Source organism: Mobula hypostoma, chromosome 9, assembly GCF_963921235.1.
Source record: "Mobula hypostoma chromosome 9, sMobHyp1.1, whole genome shotgun sequence".
Classification (NCBI taxonomy): Eukaryota; Metazoa; Chordata; class Chondrichthyes; order Myliobatiformes; family Myliobatidae; genus Mobula; species Mobula hypostoma.
In genome coordinates this window covers 65959820-65981759 of record NC_086105.1, presented here as the reverse complement: position 1 = coordinate 65981759, position 21940 = coordinate 65959820, and the positions used below count along the sequence as shown (strand labels likewise).

Below are 21940 nucleotides of genomic sequence, written 5' to 3'. Positions count from 1 at the left end.
GTGCTCTTGGTCTGATCTTTGCAGGATGCCCACTTCTACGGAAAGTAGCAACAGTACTGAATTTCCTCCATTTGTCGACAATTTCTCTTACTGTGAATGATAAACACTCAGGTCTTGAAAAATCATTTTGTAGCCTTTTTCAGCTTCATGCATCTCTACAATTCTTCTAAAGTCCCCTGAAAGTTGTTCTGATCAAGACATGCTGCACATAAACAGATCTTTCTTGAGAAGAGCAGGCTCTATCAATAACCTAACTTTGCGTGCCTTTTTTATAGGGCAGGGCACCTCTACAACCCACACCTCCAATCCCATTTCATTGATTGGAGCACCTGACTACAAAAAGCTTTTGTGGAAGGCACAACCCTAGAGGTTCACATACTTTTTTGAATCTAGACTGATTGTTTAAATGGTGCACTCAGTATTGACGAGAAGTACAATTTTTTGTGTGTTATTAGCTTAGGCAGATTGTGTTTGTCTATTATTGTGACTTAGATGAAGATCAGACCACATTTTATGAGTAATTAATGTAAAATATCAGGTAATTGAAAAGGGTTCACAAACTTTTTCTTGCAACTGTATATAAAGCAGAAATTGATAGGTTCTTGGTCAAATTCTACTCCTGTCTCTTATGGTCTTAAGACTTTTCATCATTTTTTGTGGAAGAAGTTATGACAAACATTCCACAACGAATAATGGTGAGCAAGAATTAAATAAATGAATGAAACTGGATTTAGTGAATTGATGTTAGGAAAACTAATGATGCTGAGACCTAGTCAGTCCCTGTCCCAGATGACTTACATCCTTGTATCCAGAGAAGTGGCTACTGAAATAGCAGATGTATTGGCTATAATCTTCCAAAATTCTTCGAATTTGGATAATTTTATTTATTTTTAGTTTTACTTAGATCTATAGTACATTAACAGTTCCTTCCAGCCCAACGAGCTTGTGATGCCCAATTATACCCCTGTGATCAATTAACCCTCTTTGGAATGTGGGAGGATCCAGAGGAAACCCATGTGGTCATGTGGAGAACGTACATACAAACTCCTTACAGACAGTGGTGGTAATGTCTTTTAGAGGCATTTAAGAAACTCTTCAATAGGTATATGGACGACAGAAAAATGGAGGGCTGTGTAGGATGGAAGGGTTAGGTTGATATTACAGTAGGTTAAAAGGTTAGCACAACATCGTGCACAAAGGGCACAAATAGACTCCTCTGGGACACACTGGCGGACTTCTTACCACCAATTCAGTGGAGACTTCAGCCCAAAATCTAGATTGACATTCAGCTTGTACTCACAACTAACAGTGCTAAAGACACCTAGTTAACACACCAGAGGTTTTTTTTGGGGGGGGAGGAGGGGGTGATCTCACTGAAGTTATCGAATATTGAAAGGCCTAGATAGAGAGGTTATGGAGAGGGTCTTTCTAATATTGGCAGGTCTTGGACCTCAGGGTACACAGTCCATGTTTCAGACTGAAATTGTAAAAATTCTAATCCTCACATCATTCCTTCCTCTTCAGCCCTTAACTCTTCCACCTATCCCTTCCCAGCTTCTCGTATCATTTTCCCTCCCCCACCCACCCTCTTCTCCCTCACCTATGATCTGCCAGCTTGTACTTCTCTCCCTTCCCCACCTTCTTATTCTGGCTTCTGCCCCCTTCTTTTCCAATCCTGATGAAGGGTCTCAGCCGTAATCGTAACATAGGTGCTACCTGAGCTGCTGAGTTCCTCCAGCATTTTGTGTGTGTTACTACCATAGAGTTGGGTATGCAGAAAACGCACCATTGGCTCACCTGCAGCAAACCGTATTTGATTTCCACATCATAAAGCTTGTGCTCTTTAATTTCTGCAGGGACAGGAGACGGTAGGTGTTCATAGCAACCGAGGACATTGGCTAAGCTTGCAAAGACGGGTTCCGTGCAAAAGGCTAAACAGTCTCTAAAAAGAAGTTCAGTTAGACCACAAAAGGAAAAAATCAGTTTAACAATAGTTAATTTTCACATGAACAGTTAGCAGTGCATGTATCAGAATGCCTCTACCTGGACTCCTCTAACGGATGCTGTACAGTCAGCAGCCGGGGGTGCCTCAGTCTCGTCAGCTGCTGCACACCTTTCTTGAGCGACTCGATTATGTGGTCCTTTTCAAACTTCTGGCACTTCTCAATTAGTTTTTTGTCAAAAACAAACACAGCCACTTCCTGAAACAAGGAGACAAATAAAACTTGATCAATGTCACAGAATTGAAATATTAAAATTGCATTTTACAATTGATTCTATTGAATGTTAAAGATTACCGTGAGAATCAAAAAGAGTATGAAATGTGCATTACTAGTGCTTCACAATGACCATTGGAAGAGACTGTAAACAATCTGTTCTCTATTTGCACGATGCTGAAAACTTCTACAAAAATCATGTTATGTATGTGCATTCCAATGCTAGGTATGAAAATCTTTGAAACAGTGGGGTCAAAACCAAACTCATCTGCACAAGTACGTGTGCACAGGTCCAATTAAAAACTTGTAGCATATAGCATCAGATAAGCAGCATTCACAAGAAAATAATTAACGTGAATTATACACTATTTTTACAAGAAAGAACACATTTAGAACAAAAATAAAGTCCATTTTAGGGCCAAGTCACCATTAGGATTTTGCCGGTTGAATCACAAACCAGGTTCGAAAATAGTGGTGTCAACAGACAATGGTGGCACTGCCCTCAATAATAATGAAAGCTTTCAGCAGCCGGTCATGAACTGCATGAAATCCTGTCTTCCCATTACACTGAACCCTTACTACTTTGCATATTGCCCAATTGGTCCACCAACGATGCAACAGTCTCAGTCTTGTCCCAGCTGGAGAGTGCTGTTCATCGACTTCAGTTCAGTGTTCAATATGATCATTTCTCAGAAGCTGGTGGGTAAGCTGTCCTTGTCAGGTCTCAATGCCTCCCCGTCATTGGATCTTACTTTCTGATGGAGAGACTACAATCAAAAGTCTGTGTTGACACCAACAGCCCTAGGGCAGTGTTTACTCTGCTGCTGTTCATATTGTTGATGCATGTCTGTACTGCTCGATCCAGCTCTAACCACTGACAACACAACAATGATTGGCCTCATCAGCAACAATGATGAGTTGGCATATAAAGAGGAGGCAGAGCCACTTGTGGACTTCAAGAAGGTACAGGCTGACCGCTCCTACTGCACATCAATGGCTCCTCCGTGGAGAGTCAGGTGAACCAAGTTTTTTTGGAGTGTACATCACAGAACATCTCACCTGGTCCCTGAACTCTACCTCTTTAGTTAAGAAAGCATGGCGAAGTCTCCACTTCCTGAGGAGATTGAGGTGAGTGAGGTTCCCCACGCCAGTTCTAACCACATTTTACTGGAGCATCACTGAGTGTCTTGATGAGCTGTATGGGAATTGCAAGGCAATTTACCATAAGACTGCACAATGGATTGTGAAGACTGATGAGATTATGGACATATACAGGTTACCCCTGCCATCCGAAGGTAGAGCGTTCCTATGAAACAGTTCGTAAGCCGAAATGTCGTAGAGTGAAGAAGCAATTACCATTTATTTATATGGGAAAATTCTGTGAGCATTCGCAGACCCAAAAATAACCTACCAAATCATGCCAAATAACACATAAAACCTAAAATAACTGTAACATATAGTAAAAGCAGGAATGATATGATTAATACACAGCCTATATAAAGTATAAATATTTTTCCACAATCATTGCCGGCACTGTTCTCCGTAGCGAAAATCTCACACAAGCGCTCTCGGCAGAAAATCTCACGCAAGCGCTGTTGGCAAAAACTCTCTCTCCAGTAACCTTTAAGCTATGAAGCTGCCAAATCATACCAAATAACATGTAAAAATACACAGCCGATATAAAGTAGAAATAATGTATGTACAGAGTAGTATCACTTACCGGAATCGGCAAGGCAGCTTGCCGAGCACACTGATGATGGTGTGTTAGACTGAGTTGTCGGAGGCTGGGGTGGTGCAGTGGCCCCCACCCTCCAGGCCGCCGACCAATACATTGCCGCGAAGCATGCAGGGGTCCAGTGGTAGCCGGGAGGCACACAGCACATATTTAAGAAAAAAGCCGAAATAAACATGCTAATTAATTAGGTGCCGCCCAACACATAATTGTCGGCTCAGATCAGTGCCGATTGCCGACTGCATCACCTCTGATCTGGGCCGACATTTATGTGTGGGGCGGCACCTAATTAATTAGAATGTTTATTTTGGCTTTTTTCTTAAAGATGTGCTGTGTGTCTCCCGGCTACTGCTGCATTCTCCGTGAATCGGTACTGTATCTGTCCGCGGCCTGGGTGTTGGGGTGGTGGGACACTGGGGTGTCATCTCGTCGTCTGTTTCCATTAGAGCACGTGGCTCATCTTCTCCTATGACTGCCCGCCTTGATGTCGGAAGATCGAAGTTCGTCGTCTGCTGTGGCTGATGTGGAAGGCTTGCTTGACTGCTGAGCCTCACGCATTTTTCTATCATACAGTTCTTTGTAAGGACTGAAACCATCTTGCAAATATCCCCTAAACCGATGTACCCATTCAAAATTAGTCGTACTTTATCATTGCAGCGAAAACCTCACGCAGTTGCTTCACGTTCATTTTGCTGCTGCATGCGGTTTCGATTGTTATCCTTTCCTCTTCCAATTGCATCAGCTCTTCATCTATCAGCTCTTGGTCATGGGATGCTAAAACCTCTTCAACATTATCTTCGTCAGCTTCCACAAGTCAAACTCACTTTGTCCTTACTTCATTCACCACAATCAAAATGCCTAATTATGTCTCGTTTTACGCTAAATGTAACACCCTTACGAGCTCTTTCAGGCTTTTCCAACACCTCAGAACTCATCTTGCAAACGGCTGTTCAATGTAACGTGTTTAAGCAATGCCGTTCCGAATCCGGGGGAGAGCGACTGCTCGGGGTGTGCGCGGCTTTTTATCGCGCGTTGATTTTTTTTTTGTAACAATGAAAACACCTTCTGAAAGCGAAAACAGGGTACTAATGTAGGTCTTTCGTAACAGTGAGGTTTCGTAAAGCGAACCTTCGAAAAGCGGGGGACACCTGGACCAGAAGTGCTGCGTTTCTAGAGCCCTCAGCATTGTCAAGTTATTGCCATTCAACTGTACGAACATATACCACCAAATGAAAGAATGTTCCTCCTGACCAATGGTGCACAACACAGTACATATAACACAAAAAAAGTTACCACAAATAATAAGGAGCATTAATGACACAAGTTAAAAAGTAAACAGTATTGTTGTCGCTGATAATAAAATCAAATAGCTAAAATAACTGAGCTGAGAACACATGCACTTTTATGATTGAAGCATTCCATTTTTTAAAAACTTGTGCACGAAGAGAACAGCATGGGCCCCTGTCATCCACACTGTTCTGAAGTCTGAATAGAAAACAGCCATTTTTATACAAAAAACTGTCTTATGGATATTAACCATTTGGTAAATTGCATATGTTTGAAGTCCTTTCTCACAGGATCAATCATTAACAACTGAGGTGTTAAAAGTCAATCGAAACTTCATGCAGACAGCTGATATTTTGAAGTTGGCAAAGTCAATTGTCCCTTATTTATTGGTTAGGTTTCACATCATTTCATTTTTCTTATCTTGTCTGTTTCCGGCACCACTATTGTGTAAAACAGCCTTTCTCAATCTTTTTGCCCAGGAGGAACCTTTGAAAATTATTAAATATACAGCTCACTGAACATTAGCGTGATCAGTAAGTTGTAGATACAATAATCCAAAAATAATTGTCAATGCTCTTTTAAGTAGAGAATTAATTTTTAGCCAACTTTTCTTGGAAAAAAAAGACATTTAAGCTTAGGTTACCTTTCTTGAAATTAATTTCTTTCTTTCCCTTTCATAGATTTTTAAAACTCATGAGGAAAACAGAATAAATTTCCCAATTCTGGATCGAACTTGAGATAAGCACACATGGATTTCACCCTCAACTGAAATGAGACGATTGCTATCCCTGCTCTTGATGCTTGTTAAACAAGAAAAAGCACCTCCACACATGCGAAAAGTTGAAAACTGCAGCAAAGTGTCTATCGCTTTCCTATGAAAGGCAGGATACACTTCACACAGTTTTTTAAATATTTTCAAGTGAACTGTTCTTAAGGCTACTAAATAACTTCCTTCCTGGGACTTTTTACTGACTGCGACTTTATTTTCAAAAGCCTTAATCTGTTTGTTTTGAGATTCCAAGAGTTGTTTAAAATAATCAGTACTTTGTGTGTCATCTGGCTGTGATTTGTAGTTAAGTGGCTTTTCAATTTTGCTGCAGCCATTGCTACACTTGTAAGTTGTTTGCCACAAACTAGGCACAATGGAATAGGACAAGTTGGGTCACCAGTCCATGTGAAACCCATTGATAAGTAGCTTTCATTGTAAAGACAGACTTTTTTTTGTGTCCATTAGTGCAGTGAGATGACTCAGAAAATTGTAATTCTTCATCATTCACCGAATCAGAATTGTCCGTAGGCCTAGGCCTAGAAGACTCCTCTTCCATCTCACACCACTACTTCAAAAATCACCACACTGGAATGAAAATTTCCCTCCAATTTTCTACCACACTGGTAGCTTGCTCACTCCAAGAAGTCAGTTGGTGGCGCGTAAGGGGAAGTTGGGTGGAAGGGAGGTAATTTAGGAGGAAGAGGCTGACATCACAGCCCAAGCTGGGCGAGTCCATTCAAAGCTCGTAAAATGCATTTCATGCTCAACAGCCTACCATCCTACCCTCCCTGCGATACAGTGCTCACCAATTGTCAGCCTACCGTCCGACCCTCCCCGCGATACAGTGCTCACCAATTGTCAGCCTACCGTCCTATCCTCCCCGCGATGCAGTGCTCGCCAATTGTCAGCCTACCGTCCGGCCCTCCCCGCGATGCAGTGCTCGCCAATTGTCAGCCTACCGTCCGGCCCTCCCCGCGATGCAGTGCTCGCCAATTGTCAGCCTACCGTCCGGCCCTCCCCGCGATGCAGTGCTCGCCAATTGTCAGCCTACCGTCCGGCCCTCCCCGCGATGCAGTGCTCGCCAATTGTCAGCCTACCGTCCGGCCCTCCCCGCGATGCAGTGCTCGCCAATTGTCAGCCTACCGTCCGGCCCTCCCCGCAATACAGTGCTCGCCAATTATCAGCCTACCGTCCGGCCCTCCCCGCAATACAGTGCTCGCCAATTATCAGCCTACCGTCCTGCCCTCCCCGCAATACAGTGCTCGCCAATTATCAGCCTACCGTCCTGCCCTCCCCGCAATACAGTGCTCGCCAATTATCAGCCTACCGTCCTGCCCTCCCCGCAATACAGTGCTCGCCAATTATCAGCCTACCGTCCTACCCTCCCTGCAATACAGTGCTCACCAATTATCAGCCTACCGTCCTACCCTCCCTGCAATACAGTGCTCACCAATTATCAGCCTACCGTCCGGCCCTCCCCGCAATACAGTGCTCGCCAATTATCAGCCTACCGTCCGGCCCTCCCCGCAATACAGTGCTCGCCAATTATCAGCCTACCGTCCTGCCCTCCCTGCAATACAGTGCTCGCCAATTATCAGCCTACCGTCCTACCCTCCCTGCAATACAGTGCTCACCAATTATCAGCCTACCGTCCTGCCCTCCCTGCAATACAGTGCTCACCAATTATCAGCCTACCGTCCTACCCTCCCTGCAATACAGTGCTCACCAATTATCAGCCTACCGTCCTACCCTCCCTGCAATACAGTGCTCGCCAATTATCAGCCTACCGTCCTACCCTCCCTGCAATAGAGTGCTCACCAAGTATCAGCCTACCGTCCTACCCTCCCTGCAATACAGTATTCACCAATTATCAACTGCCTCACCTATCTTGCATCAAAAACTGAGAATAAACACAATCCTACTGCGCACTGCCATATTGCTGAGAGACCTCTAATGAGATTACTAATGGCGCTGTTCGGTCACCGCCAACCACTGCGAGCACTAATACAGTGTTTATTTTTTAAAATCACGATCTCTCCTGGAATCCCGGTTGAGAAACACAGGTATAAGGGACCTGAGGTATAAGAGTTTGAGAAAGATCTTTTTGGAAGTCTCACTACAGATGCCTTATGTGTCTGGCTTGAGTACACACTGCTACAGTTACCCCAGCCTATCATGTCTGCAGTAAGCAGAGGTGCCTCCAGCAGTCTTACTTCTCTACAACTGCTGCACATTATCGTTGCCCAGACATCATCTTTAACCCTTTCATTTAAATCAACTTCCACAGTATAATGCTACTGGTACTTCATATGAGACCTGGGTGGTGGCAAGGAGTTCAGTAGCCTTACAGCCTGGAGGAAAAAGCTGTTTCCCATCCTAACAGTTCTTGTCCTAATGTCATGGTACCTCCTATCTGATGGTTGAGGGGTCAAAGAGATTGTTGGACAGAAGGGAGGGGTCACTGATAATGCTAAGGAACCCTGTGTAGGTAGCGGTCTGGATAATGGGTGGAAGAGAGACCCCAATGATCCTCTCAGCAGTCCTCGTAACTCTTTGTGGGGTCTTGTGGTCAGATGCCTTGCGATTCCTGTACCAGGTGGGAATCTCTTTGAAGGGAAGCTTCTTCCCCTAGGCTGTGAGACTTCTGAACAACCTGCTACCACACAGTACACGTTATTTATGACAGGACAGTATACTACTGTATATTTAAATATATAATTTATATACTTTATGTTTACATCTAGATATTTTGTGTTAATATCATTTTATATGCTGACTGTGATGTATGCACTGTGTTGTGCACCCTGGTCCCTGAGGGATGTTGTTTCATTTAGCTGTATGCATGTGTACAGTTGAATGACAATAAACTTGAATATGATCTTAAAATAGTTCAGTATGTTTTCCTCAAGCTTGCTCTTGTACTTTGACTACACTACATTGTCCTCGTGGTTTTGATCTTATTGCAACATCTGGTTTCTGTCAGAGTTTTTTGATACCAATTGGTTTAACATTAATGACATTAATAACTTTAATTACATTCTGATTTCAACTATTTTGCTCTCACAAATCAGTGCTCTAGTTTTACATTTATCCACACCGGCTCTCTGTACTTGCCCAGTTCTAGAGTTTTGCAAATCCTTGAATTCCCTTTCTATAACACTAACACGTGTGCCTTTGGTTAACTGGGCATCAACTCAGGAACTACAACATAGATTAAGATAACGACAAACTTTATTTGTCACATGTTATCGAAACCTACAGTGAAATGTGTCAACAACCAACACGGTCTGAATACGTTCTGGGGGTAGCCTGCAAGTATCGCCTTGCTTCCGACACCAACATAGCATGCCCATAACTTACTAACTCTAACCTGTACATCTTTGGAGTGTGAGAGGAAACCGGAACACCCAGAGGAAACCCATGCAATCACGGAGAGAACACACAAACTCCTTACAGACTGCGGTAGGAGTTAAACACTGATTGTTGATCATAGGCTCTGTGAAGTATTACAATAACCACTATTGTAATGGTGTCGCCACCTAGAACAGTGCAGCATATCATTGACCCTTCAGCCCATGATGTTGTGCTGACCTATGTAAACCAACATGACCAATTTAACCCTTTCCTCCAACACAGCCTATAACCCTCCATTTCCCCTACATCCAGGCGCTTTTCTTTCATATATCCCTTTTGTATCAGCCTCTATCACAACCCCTGGAAGTGCATTCCAGGCAACCACCACTCCCTGTGTAAAATACCTACTCTGACATCTCCCCTAAACTTTCCTCCATTCACATTAAGGGGTTGTCCTCTGGTATTAGCCATTGCTGTTCTGCAAAAAAGGCAATGGCTGTCCACTCTGTCTATGCCCCTTCCAATTTTATATGCATCTAGAAAGCCATCTCCCATTTTTCTTCACTCCAGTCCATCTTCAAGTTTAATCTTTCACATCACTTCACTTTCCTGGATTGAACTCTATCTACCACTTCTCTTCCCAGCTGTGCATCCTGTCCACATGCCCTTGTAACCTACAACAACCTTCTACACTATCCACAAGAACACTAACCTTCATGTCACCTGCAAACTTATTAACCCGCCCTTCCACTTCCTCATCAGTCACAAAGAGCAAGGGTCTCAGAACAGCACTAGTCAGTGACCTCCATCTATTATCACCCTCTTCCTTCTGTGGGCAAGCCAATTCCAAGCCTACATAACTAAGTTTCATGGTTCCCATGCCTTGTGACTTTCTGGAATTCCTGCACATAACCCTTCTGCCTGCTTTAAACTGCTCCTTAAAAGCAACCATTTCATCAAGCTTCTGCTGCTAGTATCTCTGCTGAGCAGTCTGGTAGCAAACTGTACTCTTGTAACAGTCCTACAAAGAGCCTTGAGAGGTTTCAGCACTTTAAACACTAAATATACTTTTTTTCTACAGTACATAAAACAGGCCCTCTGACCCATCTAGTCCATATCAATTGTCGTTTTGCCTACTCGTATCGACCAGCACCCGGACCATAGACCTCCATCTCTCACCCATTCATGTGCTTCTCCAATCTTCTCGTGTTTCAATCGAAGTTGCATCCACCAATTCTGCTGGCAGCTGGTTCCACTCCCTCACCACCTTCGAGTGAAGATGCCCCTCCAAGGTTCCTCTTAAATATTTCACCTTTCACCCGTAACCTATGATCTCTAGTTCGTGTCTCCTCAAACCTCAGTGGAAAAAAACCTGCTTGTGCTTAACCTATCTATATCCCTCATAATCTTACATACCCCTAAGAATCTCCCTTCATTCCCCTACAGTTCAAGGAATAAAGTCCAAACCTGCTCAGTTTTTCACTACAACTCAAAATGCAATCAGATGTACCAATGAATAGAAACCTGAAGGAACACGCTTAACCCAATTTGTTGTTTGGAAATCACACAGACAATACTGCTACAAACCAACTTAACGTTCTTATAATCCTCTAAAAGGTTAAAAAAATTACTGGCTTCATTTGACAAATGTATATCAAAACATCGAAACACAATGAAATACATCATTTGTACCAAATCAAATTAGTGAGGATTACACTGGGCAGCTAAGTGTCACCCTGCTTCGAGCTCCAACATGCCAACAACTCACTAACCCTGAATGGTACATACTTTTGGTATGTGGGAGGAAACCAGAGCACCTGGAGGAAACCTGTGCAGTCACTGGGAGAATGTACAAATTCCTTACAAACAGCGGAGAGAATCGAATCACTGGCACTGTAAAGCAATGCGCTAACCTCCACACTACTATGCCACCCTATAAAATTACTCTAATTATATGACTGGAATTCTTGGGCTCTAACAACCAGTCAGATCCTAAATATTGTAAATGTGTAACACAATGAATTACTACAAAGAGGCAATGGCTTTCCCTTCTGTGCAGTGAAGCTGGTCTTACTGGAGCCACTACTAATGAAGCCATCTAATAATACACTAATTAATTCTCAGATGTTCTGTTTAATGCTTGACAGGGAGTCCTAATTAACCAGCTCCAGGTCCAAAGATTTTGGAAGTAGAAATAAAGTAAATAGATAGACCCATATGCACAAAATCCAGCAACCATTCCCCGCCCTCTATAAGTTAGTCATACAGGGAATGAAATTCATTGAACCACACACAGGGAAGGTTGATTCAAATATAAAAGGAACTTCAAACTAAAACAATACAGTAGGTTCGAATGGCACTGATTACCAAAGAATGAAAATGAATTGGTTTATTATTGTCAGATGCACTGCAGTGAAGAACTGTAGTAATATTTAATTTACCATCCATACAGATCATTTCATTACAACAGTGCACTGGAGTAGTACAAGGTAAAACAATAACAGAATGCAGTGTGGGGGGGCAATAAGGTGCAAGGCCAAAGCAAAGTAGCTTTTGAAATAAGAGTCCATCTTATTGTACTAGGGGACAGTTAAATAGTCCTATAACATTGAAGTAAAGTTGTCATTTAACCTGCTGCACATGTTGTTAAGGCTTTTATATGTTCTGCAATAACAGGTCTACCAAGGGTACAATGTGACCAGCTCAACACTCAACCTTGGACCACCTGGACAACAGCAAAACTAATGTGAGACTGCTGTTTATTGATTACAACTCAGCTTTCAATAACATCAGCCCCTCAGTACTAATCAACAAGCTTCAAAACCCAGGTACGTGTACCTTCCTCTGCAACTGTATCCTTGACATTTTAAAATCGGGAGACCATAGTCAGTGCGGATCAGAAATAATATCTCCTCCTTGCTGAAATCAACCTTAAGGTTACATGCTTAGCTGCTGCTTTACTCTCTCTAAGCACACAGCTGTGTGGCTAGGCACAGATCAAATGCCATCTATAAGCTTGCTGATGACAGAACCTCAGATCGTAACAAGGAAGCATACAGGGATGAGATGGATCAGCTGGTTGTGTGGTGTTGCAATGACAAAGAATTGATTGTGGACTTCAGGAGGTGGAATTTGAGAAAACACTCACCAGTTCTTATAGAGGGGTCAGCAGTAGAAAGGATGAGCAGCTTTACGTTACTAGGTGTCACCATCTCAGAGGATCTATCTGAGGCCCAACACATTGATGCAATCACAAAGAAGGCATACCAGCAGCTACACTTCATTAGGAGTATGAGCAGATTTGATATGTTACCAAAGACCAGGACATTTCTACAAATTTGAAATCTGTAGAGAACATCCTGACTGGTTGCCATCACAGCATGGTATGGTGCCTCAGGAAGGCTGTATCCGTCATTTGCGACCCTCACCATCCAGGACAAGCCCTTTTCTCATTACTACTATCAGGGAAGAGGTATAAGAGCCTGGAATGCACACTCAATGTTTTAGAAATAGCTTCTTAACTTTTGCTATTAGATTTGTGAATGGTTCACAAACCTGTGAACACTACATCATTGCTTTGCTCTTTCTTTGGGCTATTTATTTAGTTGTGTATTTCTTATTGTAATTTATAGTAATTGTTTCTGTATTGCACTGTATCGCTCAGTTTGTGCACTGTATTTACGAACATTTCCTGCCCTCCCAATTCCAAGTAGAAGGTAGAAGGTCTTCATGGGCCAAACTGGAAGAGGTGTATTCAGTTAAGGTCCTCTTCATTGGCACCATTCCTGAGGCATTTTGTAGGAACATTATCAAATCACACCACAGAGATGTTAGGTTAGGAGATGAAAAGCCTGGTCAAAGAGGTTGATTTTAAGGAACATGTTAAAGGAGAAAGAGGGTTTGCGTGGGAATAAAAGGTCATGTGATGTGCAATATTTATTAATATTGTACTGCTCACAACAGATGCCACCTGGCCTGCTGAGCTCTTTATTCTTTCTGACTTTTATTTTAATTCACAGTAGATAGAACAACACAGCATAGTACATGCCCTTCAGATCATGATGTTATGCCAACCTTTTAATCTACTCCAAGATGAATCTCACCATTTCCTCCCACATAGGCTTCCATTTTTCTATCATACACATGCCCATCTGAAGAGTCTCCGAATGTCCCTAATGTATCTGTTCTCTACCATTGCCCCTGGAAGGGTGTTCCATGCACTCACCACTCTTTGTGTAAAGAACCTACCTCTAACACCCCCTTATACTTTCCTCCAATCAACTTAAAATTATGCCCTTTTGTATTAGACATTTTATCCTGAGAAAAGTCTCTGGCTGTCCACTTTCTCTGTGCCTCTTATTATCTTATATACCCTCTATCAAGTTTCATCCTCCTTCGATCCAAAGAAAAAAGGCCTAGCTCACTCACTTGCTCAACCTATCCGTATAAAACATGCTTTCTAATAAAGTGGCATCCTGGTAAATCTTCTCTTACACCCATTCTACCACCCTCTCTTCCACATCCTTCCTATAACGAGGCAACCAGAAATGAACACAATACTCCAAGCGTGGTCTAACCTTGAGTATTATGGAGCTGTAACATTACAAAGATCAACTTTATTCACCATTTACATGTGTTGGGAATTTGTTGTGGTGTGTTGGTCAGAGTGTGACATGCAACAGAAAACAACATTCAACAATTATAAAGAATAATATGAAAATAATTTTATATCTTAAAAGCCTAGCAAAATGTTTCAAAAAGCAGAAAGCTTTTCTTTTTTTTTAGATTATGAAGACACACAGTCCTCTTTTATTGTCATTTAGTAATGCATGCATTAAGAAATGCTACAATATTTCCTCTGGTGTGATATCACAAAACACAGGACAGACCAAGACTGAAAAAAACTAACAAAACCACATAACTATAACATATAGTTACAACAGTGCAACAATACCATAACTTGATGAAGAAGTCCATGAGCATGGTAAAAAGTTCAAAGTCTCTCAAATGTCCCACATCTCACGCAGACGGGAGAAGGAAGAAAAACTCTCCCTGCCATACCCAACCACGGTCCAACTCTTGAGTCATCCGAAAACTTCGAGCTCTGATCAGCTCTCTGACACCGAGTACTGAGCGCCATCTCTATCCGAATGATTCAGCCTCCATCTCGGTCGCCAACAGCAGGCAAAGCCGGGGATTTTGAGGCCTTCCCTCCGAAAGATCCCTGATCACGCAGTAACAACAGCAGCGAACTGGCGTTTCAGAAATTTTTCCAGATGTTCCTCTGTGCTTTCACGTCCGTCTCCATCAAATCAGAATTGTCCACGGCCCCTATTTAACGGATACGATATCATTTTTCACCGGAGGGCTGTACATGCACGGCGTGCTGCTCTCTCTCCTCCCGCTTCAATGGGAGTCTTTGATTGGAGTAGTCGTTGTTGCGGTCTGAGTCAGAGTGGTAAGGCTTTGGCTCAACAGAGCTTCGGCACAAACAGTTGGAGGAAGGTAAGCAGGTAAGTTCATTCCTTATTTTTTCTTTCTTATCTAACTCTCAAGAGAATAGGGGCTATGTCTACAGGGCCAGAGTTCTGTTCGGGGTGTCAGATGTGGGATTTCCAGGACACTTAGAGACCGTGTTAAGGAACTGAAGCTGCAGCTCAGTGACCTTTGGCTTGTTAAGGAAAGTGAAGAAGTGATAGGCAGGAGCTACAGGGAGGTAGTCACCCCAAGGCTGCAGGAGACAGATAAAGGGGAAGGGAGAGCATCAGATAGTTGAGAGCAGCCCTGTGTCCATCCCCTTCAACAATAAGTATTCCATTTTGAGTACTGTTGGGGGGAGGGGATGACCTACCTGGGGGTGCCTCTGACACTGAGCCTGGCCCTGTGGCTCAGAAGGGTAGGATACTGAAGAAGATAGCAGCAGCAATAGAGGACTCTACAATAATAGAGGACAGACAGGTGATCCTGTGGATGCGAAAAGGAAACACAGATGGTAGTTGGCTTCCCAGGTGCCAGGACCTACGATGTTTCTGAACGCGTCCACAATATCCTGAAAAGGGAGGGTGAGCAGCCAGAAGTCGTGGTATATATTGGTACCAATGACATAGATAGAAAAAGAGAAGAGGTCCTGAAAACAAAATACAGGAAGTTAGAAAGGAAGTTGAGGAGCAGAACCTCAAGGGTAATAATTTTGGGATTGCTGCCTGTGCCATGCGACAGTGTGGATAAGAATAGAATGACATGGCAGATAAATGTGTGGCTGAAAAATTGGAGCAGGGGACAGGGATTCAGATTTCTAGATAATTGGGATCTCTTCTCGGGCAGGTGGGACCTGTACAAAAGGGGCTGGGTTCAATTTAATCCGAGGGGGGACCAATATACTTGCGGGCAAGTTTACTAGAGCTGTTGAGTGGTTTAAACTAATATGGCAGGGGGATGGGAAGCAGTCTGATACAGCTGACAATGAGCCAGCAGGTTTACAAGTAGCTGATGGGTGTAACATGAATGTAAAGAAGGACAAGCCGATGATTGAGTACAAATGCAGACAGAGCAAAGAGTTAAATTGCACCACGGAGGCAAAATGCAAAAGGGCAAAGGCGGCAGGACTGAAGGTGCTGTATTTAAATGTAGGTGGCATTCAAAATAAGGTCAACGAACTCGTGGCACAATTAGAGATTGGTTGATATGACATTGTGGGCATCACTGAGTCGTGGTTGCAATAAGGCCATAATTGGGAACTAGCATCAAAGATATACTTTGTATTGAAAGGAGAAGCAGGAAGGCATAGGTGGTGGTGTGGCTCTGTTGATAAGAGATGGAATTACATCTTTAAAAAGAGGTGACACAGTATCAGAGAATGGTGAATCCTTATGGTGGAGTTAAGAAACTGCAAGGGTAAAAAACCACTATGGAAATCACATATAGGCCTCCAAATAGTAGCCAAGATATGGGGTTCAGATTGCAAAGAGAGCTGGAAAAGGCATGTAATAAGGGTAATGTATTGTAATGGGGGACTTCAATATGCAAGGGGATTGGGAAAATCAGGTTGGTGTCAGATTGCAAGAGGGGGAATTTGTTGAGTAGGTGAGACGACTTTATAGAGCAGCTTGTGCTTCAGCCTATTATGGGAAAGGCTACCTTAGATTGGATGTTGTATAATAACCCAGATCTTATTAGGGAGCATAACGTAAAGGAACCCTTAGGACAGTGATCATAACGGCGGGAGGAGAGAAAGCAGCACACCATGCGTGCGCAGCCCTCCGGTGAAAAATGATATCGTATCCGTTAAGTAGGGACCGTAGACAATTCTGATTTGATGGAGACAGACGTGAAAGCACAGAGGAACAGCTGGAGAAATTTCTGAAACGCCAGTTCGCTGCTGCTGTTACTGCACAGTCGGGAATCTTCTGGAGGGAAGGCCTCAAAATCCCCGGCTTTCCCTGCTGTTGGCAACCGAGATTGAGGTCGAATCATTCGGACAGAGATGGCGCTCAGTACTCGGTGTCAGAGAGCTGATCAGAGGCTCGAAGTTTTCGGATGACTCAGAGTCGGACTGTGGTCGGGCTTGGCAGGGAGAGTTTTTCTTCCTTCTCCCGTCTGCGTGAGATGTGGGACATTTGAGAGACTTTGAACTTTTTACTGTGCTCATGGACTTCTTCATCAAGTTATGGTATTGTTGCACTGTTGTAACTATATGTTATAATTATGTGGTTTTGTTAGCTTTTTCAGTCTTGGTCTGTCCTGTGTTTTGTGGTATCACACCGGAGGAAATATTTATCATTTCTTAATGCATGCATTACTAAATGACAATAAAAGAGGACTGCGTGTCTCCATAATCTAATATGATTGAATTCATACTGCAATTTGGGAGGGAGAAGCACAAGTCACATGTATCAGTATCGCAATGGAATAAAGGGAATTAAAGAGGCATGAGAGAGAAGGTTACCCAGGTGGATTGGAGGAGGATACAAGTAGGGATGACAGCAGAGCAGGGATGGTTGAAGTTTCTGGGAATAGCTCACAAGGCGCAGGATAGATATGTCCCATAGGAGTGGCTCCCAAATGACAGGGGTAGACAACCATAGCTCAAAAGGGAAGTTAAGGACTGCATAAAAGCCAAGGAAAAGGCATATAAGGTAGCAAAAGACAGTGGGAAGTTGCATGATTGAGAAGCTTTTAAAATCCAACAAAAGGCAACTAAGAAAGATATAAGAAGGGAAAAGATGAAATATGAGAGCAAACTAGCCAATAATATAAAGCAGGATACTAAAAGTTTTTTTGAGTTATATAAAGAGTTAAAGGGAGGTGACAGTTGATATTGGACCACTGGAAAATCATGCTGGTGAGGTAGTAATAAGGGACAAAGAAATGGCAGATGAACTTAATAGGTACTTTGCATCATTCTTCACTGTGCCGGAGGTCCATGAGCATCGGGCAGCAGGAGTGAGTGCCATTGCTATCGTAAAGGAGAAAGTACTAGACAAACTGAAAGGCGTTAAGGTGGATAGGTCACCTGGACCAGAAGGTAAATGCAATCTTGGCATTCATTTCAAGGGGAATAGAGTATAAAAGCAAGGGGATAATGCTGAGGCTTTGTAAGACACCAGTCAGGCCGCACTTGAAGTATTGTCTATAATTTTGGACGCAATATCTCAGAAAAGATGTGTTGTCATTGGAGAAAGTCCATAGGAGATTCATGAGGAAGATTCCGGGAATGAAGGGTATATGAGGAGCATTTGGCAGCTTTGGGCCTGTACTCACTAGAATTTAGAAGATTGCGGGGGGAATCTCTTTGAAACATACTGAATGTTGAAAGGACTAGATAAGATGGGTGAGGAGAGGTTGTTTCCTATGGTGGGGGTTATGCAGAACTAGAGGGCACAGCCTCAAAATTGAGGGGCAACCTTTTAGAACAGAGGTAAGGTGCAATATTTTTAGCCAGAGTGTAGTGAATCCGTGGAATGCTCTGCTACAGACTGTGGTGGAGGCCAGGTCTGTGGGTATATTTAAAGCGGAATTTGATAGTTTCCTGATTGGTCAGGGCATCAAAGGATATGGCGAGAAGGCAGAGCAGACTTGATGGGCTGAATGGCCTAATTCTGCTCCTCTATCTTATGATCTTATATATATGTAATGCCCTGGTTCTAATGCTGCAGGGTTGGGTATTTTTACTTCGTAGATTTCTGTAAAAGCAGTCCGTCCTGCTTGTAGAATGTTTTGGTTTCAGCTAAAGACAAGGGGCTATGATGTTCAACTTAGGAACATTGTGTCAGCCAATCAGGATGCTGGAATTGGGAGAAGGTTCTCGAGAGAGCTGGGTGGAGAGAGTTCTGTGATGGACACCGGTGGGGTTCATGATCTTTTTAGTGGGTGATGCAAAGAAGAGAAGATCAGGAGAGATGGCCATAGGATTCGATCTGACGGGAAGAAATGATTGCAAGGGGTGCTTTGCGAGACAAAGGAGTCCAAGATGGGAAGCTCTACCAGTGACTGGTGATGAGAATTCAGTGTCGTGAATAATGGTCATACCCAGCTTTTGGGCAAATGCCAATGCCATGTGCACATTTAGGCCAGTTTAACTCTAATGGCCTTTTTTTTCCTTTTCTTTCTCTTAACAACTGTTTGATAAAACTGAAATTAATAAATAGACTTTCTTTATAATTGTATGCAATGTACAATCAGTTACTTCTAACCAACTGATAATTGTGTATGAGCAGTATTTTCACAGCATTCGTTCAAATTGGGATTCCGTTAATCGGAACATCGCAACTTTCCTGTTTGGTTAAACCCCAAATTATACCGACCCTAGACATATATTGTTTCTGAAAGGTGGCCTCACTGCTGAGTCCCGTGGCTGTCAGCAGAGCTGGCCACCAGATAAATTTGCGTATGAGCCTGATTTGGGGGGGGGGGGGTCGCTTACATATAAATTTAAAAAAACATAGCTCTTGAACTCAATCCCCCCCCCCAAATAATGAAGACCAACTCACCTTATACTTTTTTAACCACGCTTATCAACTTGTGCTGCAACTCTGAGGGATCTATGGATGCAAACTCCAAGATCCCTGTGTTCCTTCACACATTTAAGAATCCTGCCATTAACCTTGTACACAGCTTCAAGTTTACCTTCCAAAGTGAAGTATTTCACACTTTTTTGGATGGAACTCCAGCTGACACTTCTCAATCCAGCTCTGTCAAAGTCCTCCTATAACCTACAACCTTCTACACTACCCACATCACCGTCAACCTTCATGTCAACTGTAAAAAAAATTGCACAAACTGATGGCCACGGACATGGTGTGAATTTCTGAGAAACTTGTGAACACTGGGACCTTAGAAAGAACAAAGTGAAGATTTACCACAATATCAAGACTGAAAGGTCATAAACATTGTAATTGGAGAAGAGGGATTCTGTCTGTCTGTCTATTTAGAGTTACAGCACGGAAACAGGTCCTTCCAGCCCAATGCGCCCACTGCTGTGTGTAAAGACACCTACCTCTGATATCTCACTTATACTATCCTGCAATCACCTGAAAGGTGCGTCCCCTCATATTAGCCACCTTAAAATCCCCACTTAGCACAGCAAAAGAAACAGTTGATAATTTAGGAAAAAATAACCAAAGCAGTTTGAGGAATCAAATGTGATCCCTGCACTATATAAAATCATTTAAACATGAACTAATTATGATTTAGTAACCTTTCACTCATCCAAAACCATGTTGGGTTCCACTTGATCTTTGGGTTGGAATTTAAGTTCAAGTGTATTGTTGTCTCAGACATACATACAGAGAATATAAATGCCATGAAAAGTAGCTTTTTTGAGGTGTGAACCTTCAGGCTCCTGAACCTTCTGCCTGATGGACCAGATTTTGAGATTGTGGGAAACTAAAATGAATAAAAATGTGCTTTTTAAGACAGGACATTCCAAAGCCTGTTATCACACTGAAGAATGGCCACTGTTGTAACATGGGATGACTCCAAAAAGGAGCCGATGAGTTAGGTAAAGGAGTTGGCCCAGGGAAAAAGAGAAGAGTGATGGATGAAAGGGAGTAAGTACAAAAAGTAGTGAACACAGCCTAGTCCATCACAAGTAAAGCCTTCCCCACCACTGTGCACACTTGCATGCAGTGCTGTTGCAGGAAAGCAGCATCCATCATCAAGGACTCACACCAACCAGGCCATACTCTCTTCTCGCTGCTACCATCAAAAAGGTGATAATCCTCAGTTCCCACACCACCAGGTTCAGGAACAGTTATTACCTCTCAACCATCAGGCTCTAGAACTAGAGGGAATAACTTCATTCACCCACAACATTGAACTGGTTCCACAACCTATGGACTCACTTTCAAGGACTCTTCATCTCATGTTCTCGATATTCATTATTTATTTATTTATTATTCCATTTTTCTTTTTTGTATTTGCACAATTTGTTGTACTTTGCACACTGGTTGTTTGTCCATCTCATTGCATACAGTTTTTCATTGATTTTATTATATTTCTTTGTACTTACTGTGAATGCCCGCAAGAAAATTAATCTCAGTGTTGTATATAGTGACATGCATGTAGCTTGATAATAAATTTACCTTGAACTTTGAAATGAAAAACCTAGCACCACCTTACTCAGTTCAATTGGACTGAGTAGTCCTACAAACCAGCAATACAACATGTTAGCAATTATTTTGTAGTTTTGTGGTTGAAAGGCCATAAAAGAAAGTTTTTTACTTCAGTTCTCTGAAATAATAACAATTTATGTACCACCATTAACGTAACAAAATGTTCCGAGGTGCTTCAAGGGATTAACTGTGCATTGAAAATTTATAATGAGTATATTAGAAAATATTAAAGCAGATAATTAGAAGGGTAAAAACAAAGGTTTTAAAAGAAGGAAAAATAGCATTCCTATCAGAGGAGGAGATCTTTATGAAGGGTATTCCAGAATAAGTAGCATGGCAGTTGATGTCTTCATGCCATCTCTCACTGCTATTATCAGGTTCAAGAAGACAACATCATCATAAAAGATCCCCACCATCTAGCTCATGGCATCTTCTTGTAGATACCTACGCACACCATGGGGCAGAAGGTACAGAAGCCTGAAATCCCACACCACCAGGTCAAGAACAGCTGCTATATTAAATCAGCCATGATAGAATGGCAGAGAAGACATGATGGGGCAAATGGCTAATTCTGCTCCTATGTCTTGAACCAACTGGCAAAACCCTAATCACGAGAGTTTAGTAACACTTCAAACACTTTTCACTAAAATGGACTTTGCTTGATTTCTGATCTAATTCTATGTTTGTTCTTCTAAAAGTTGTGCATAATTTATGTATAATTTGTTTTTTCTTGTGAATGCTGCTTATCTGATGCTGCATGCTAGTAATAGTGCTCCAAGTAAGCTATCAATTACATGGACTTGTGCATATGACGATAAGCTTTGACTTTTTGTGACCAACTGAAGAACAATTCAAGAATGACCACAAGATCATAAATGTAGGAGCACAGAGATATCAAGGTGCTGTAAGGATGTAGGAGTTTACAAAAGCCACAGAAGGATTGAAACCACAGTTGAAAATTTTAAAATAG

General features: G+C 42.5%; 1 protein-coding gene across 1 annotated transcript in view; it reads right to left on the bottom strand.

Moving 5' to 3' along the window:
* scyl2 (SCY1 like pseudokinase 2) overlaps positions 1-21940 on the bottom strand; it is a 96292-nt gene that overhangs the window by 61445 nt on the left and 12907 nt on the right. Inside the window, exons 3-4 of the mRNA XM_063058435.1 lie at positions 2044-2201; positions 1798-1942 (exon numbers count right to left, since the gene is read on the bottom strand). Of these exons, the coding sequence (XP_062914505.1) occupies positions 1798-1942; positions 2044-2201 (303 nt within the window). The remainder of the gene's footprint in view (positions 1-1797; positions 1943-2043; positions 2202-21940) is intronic.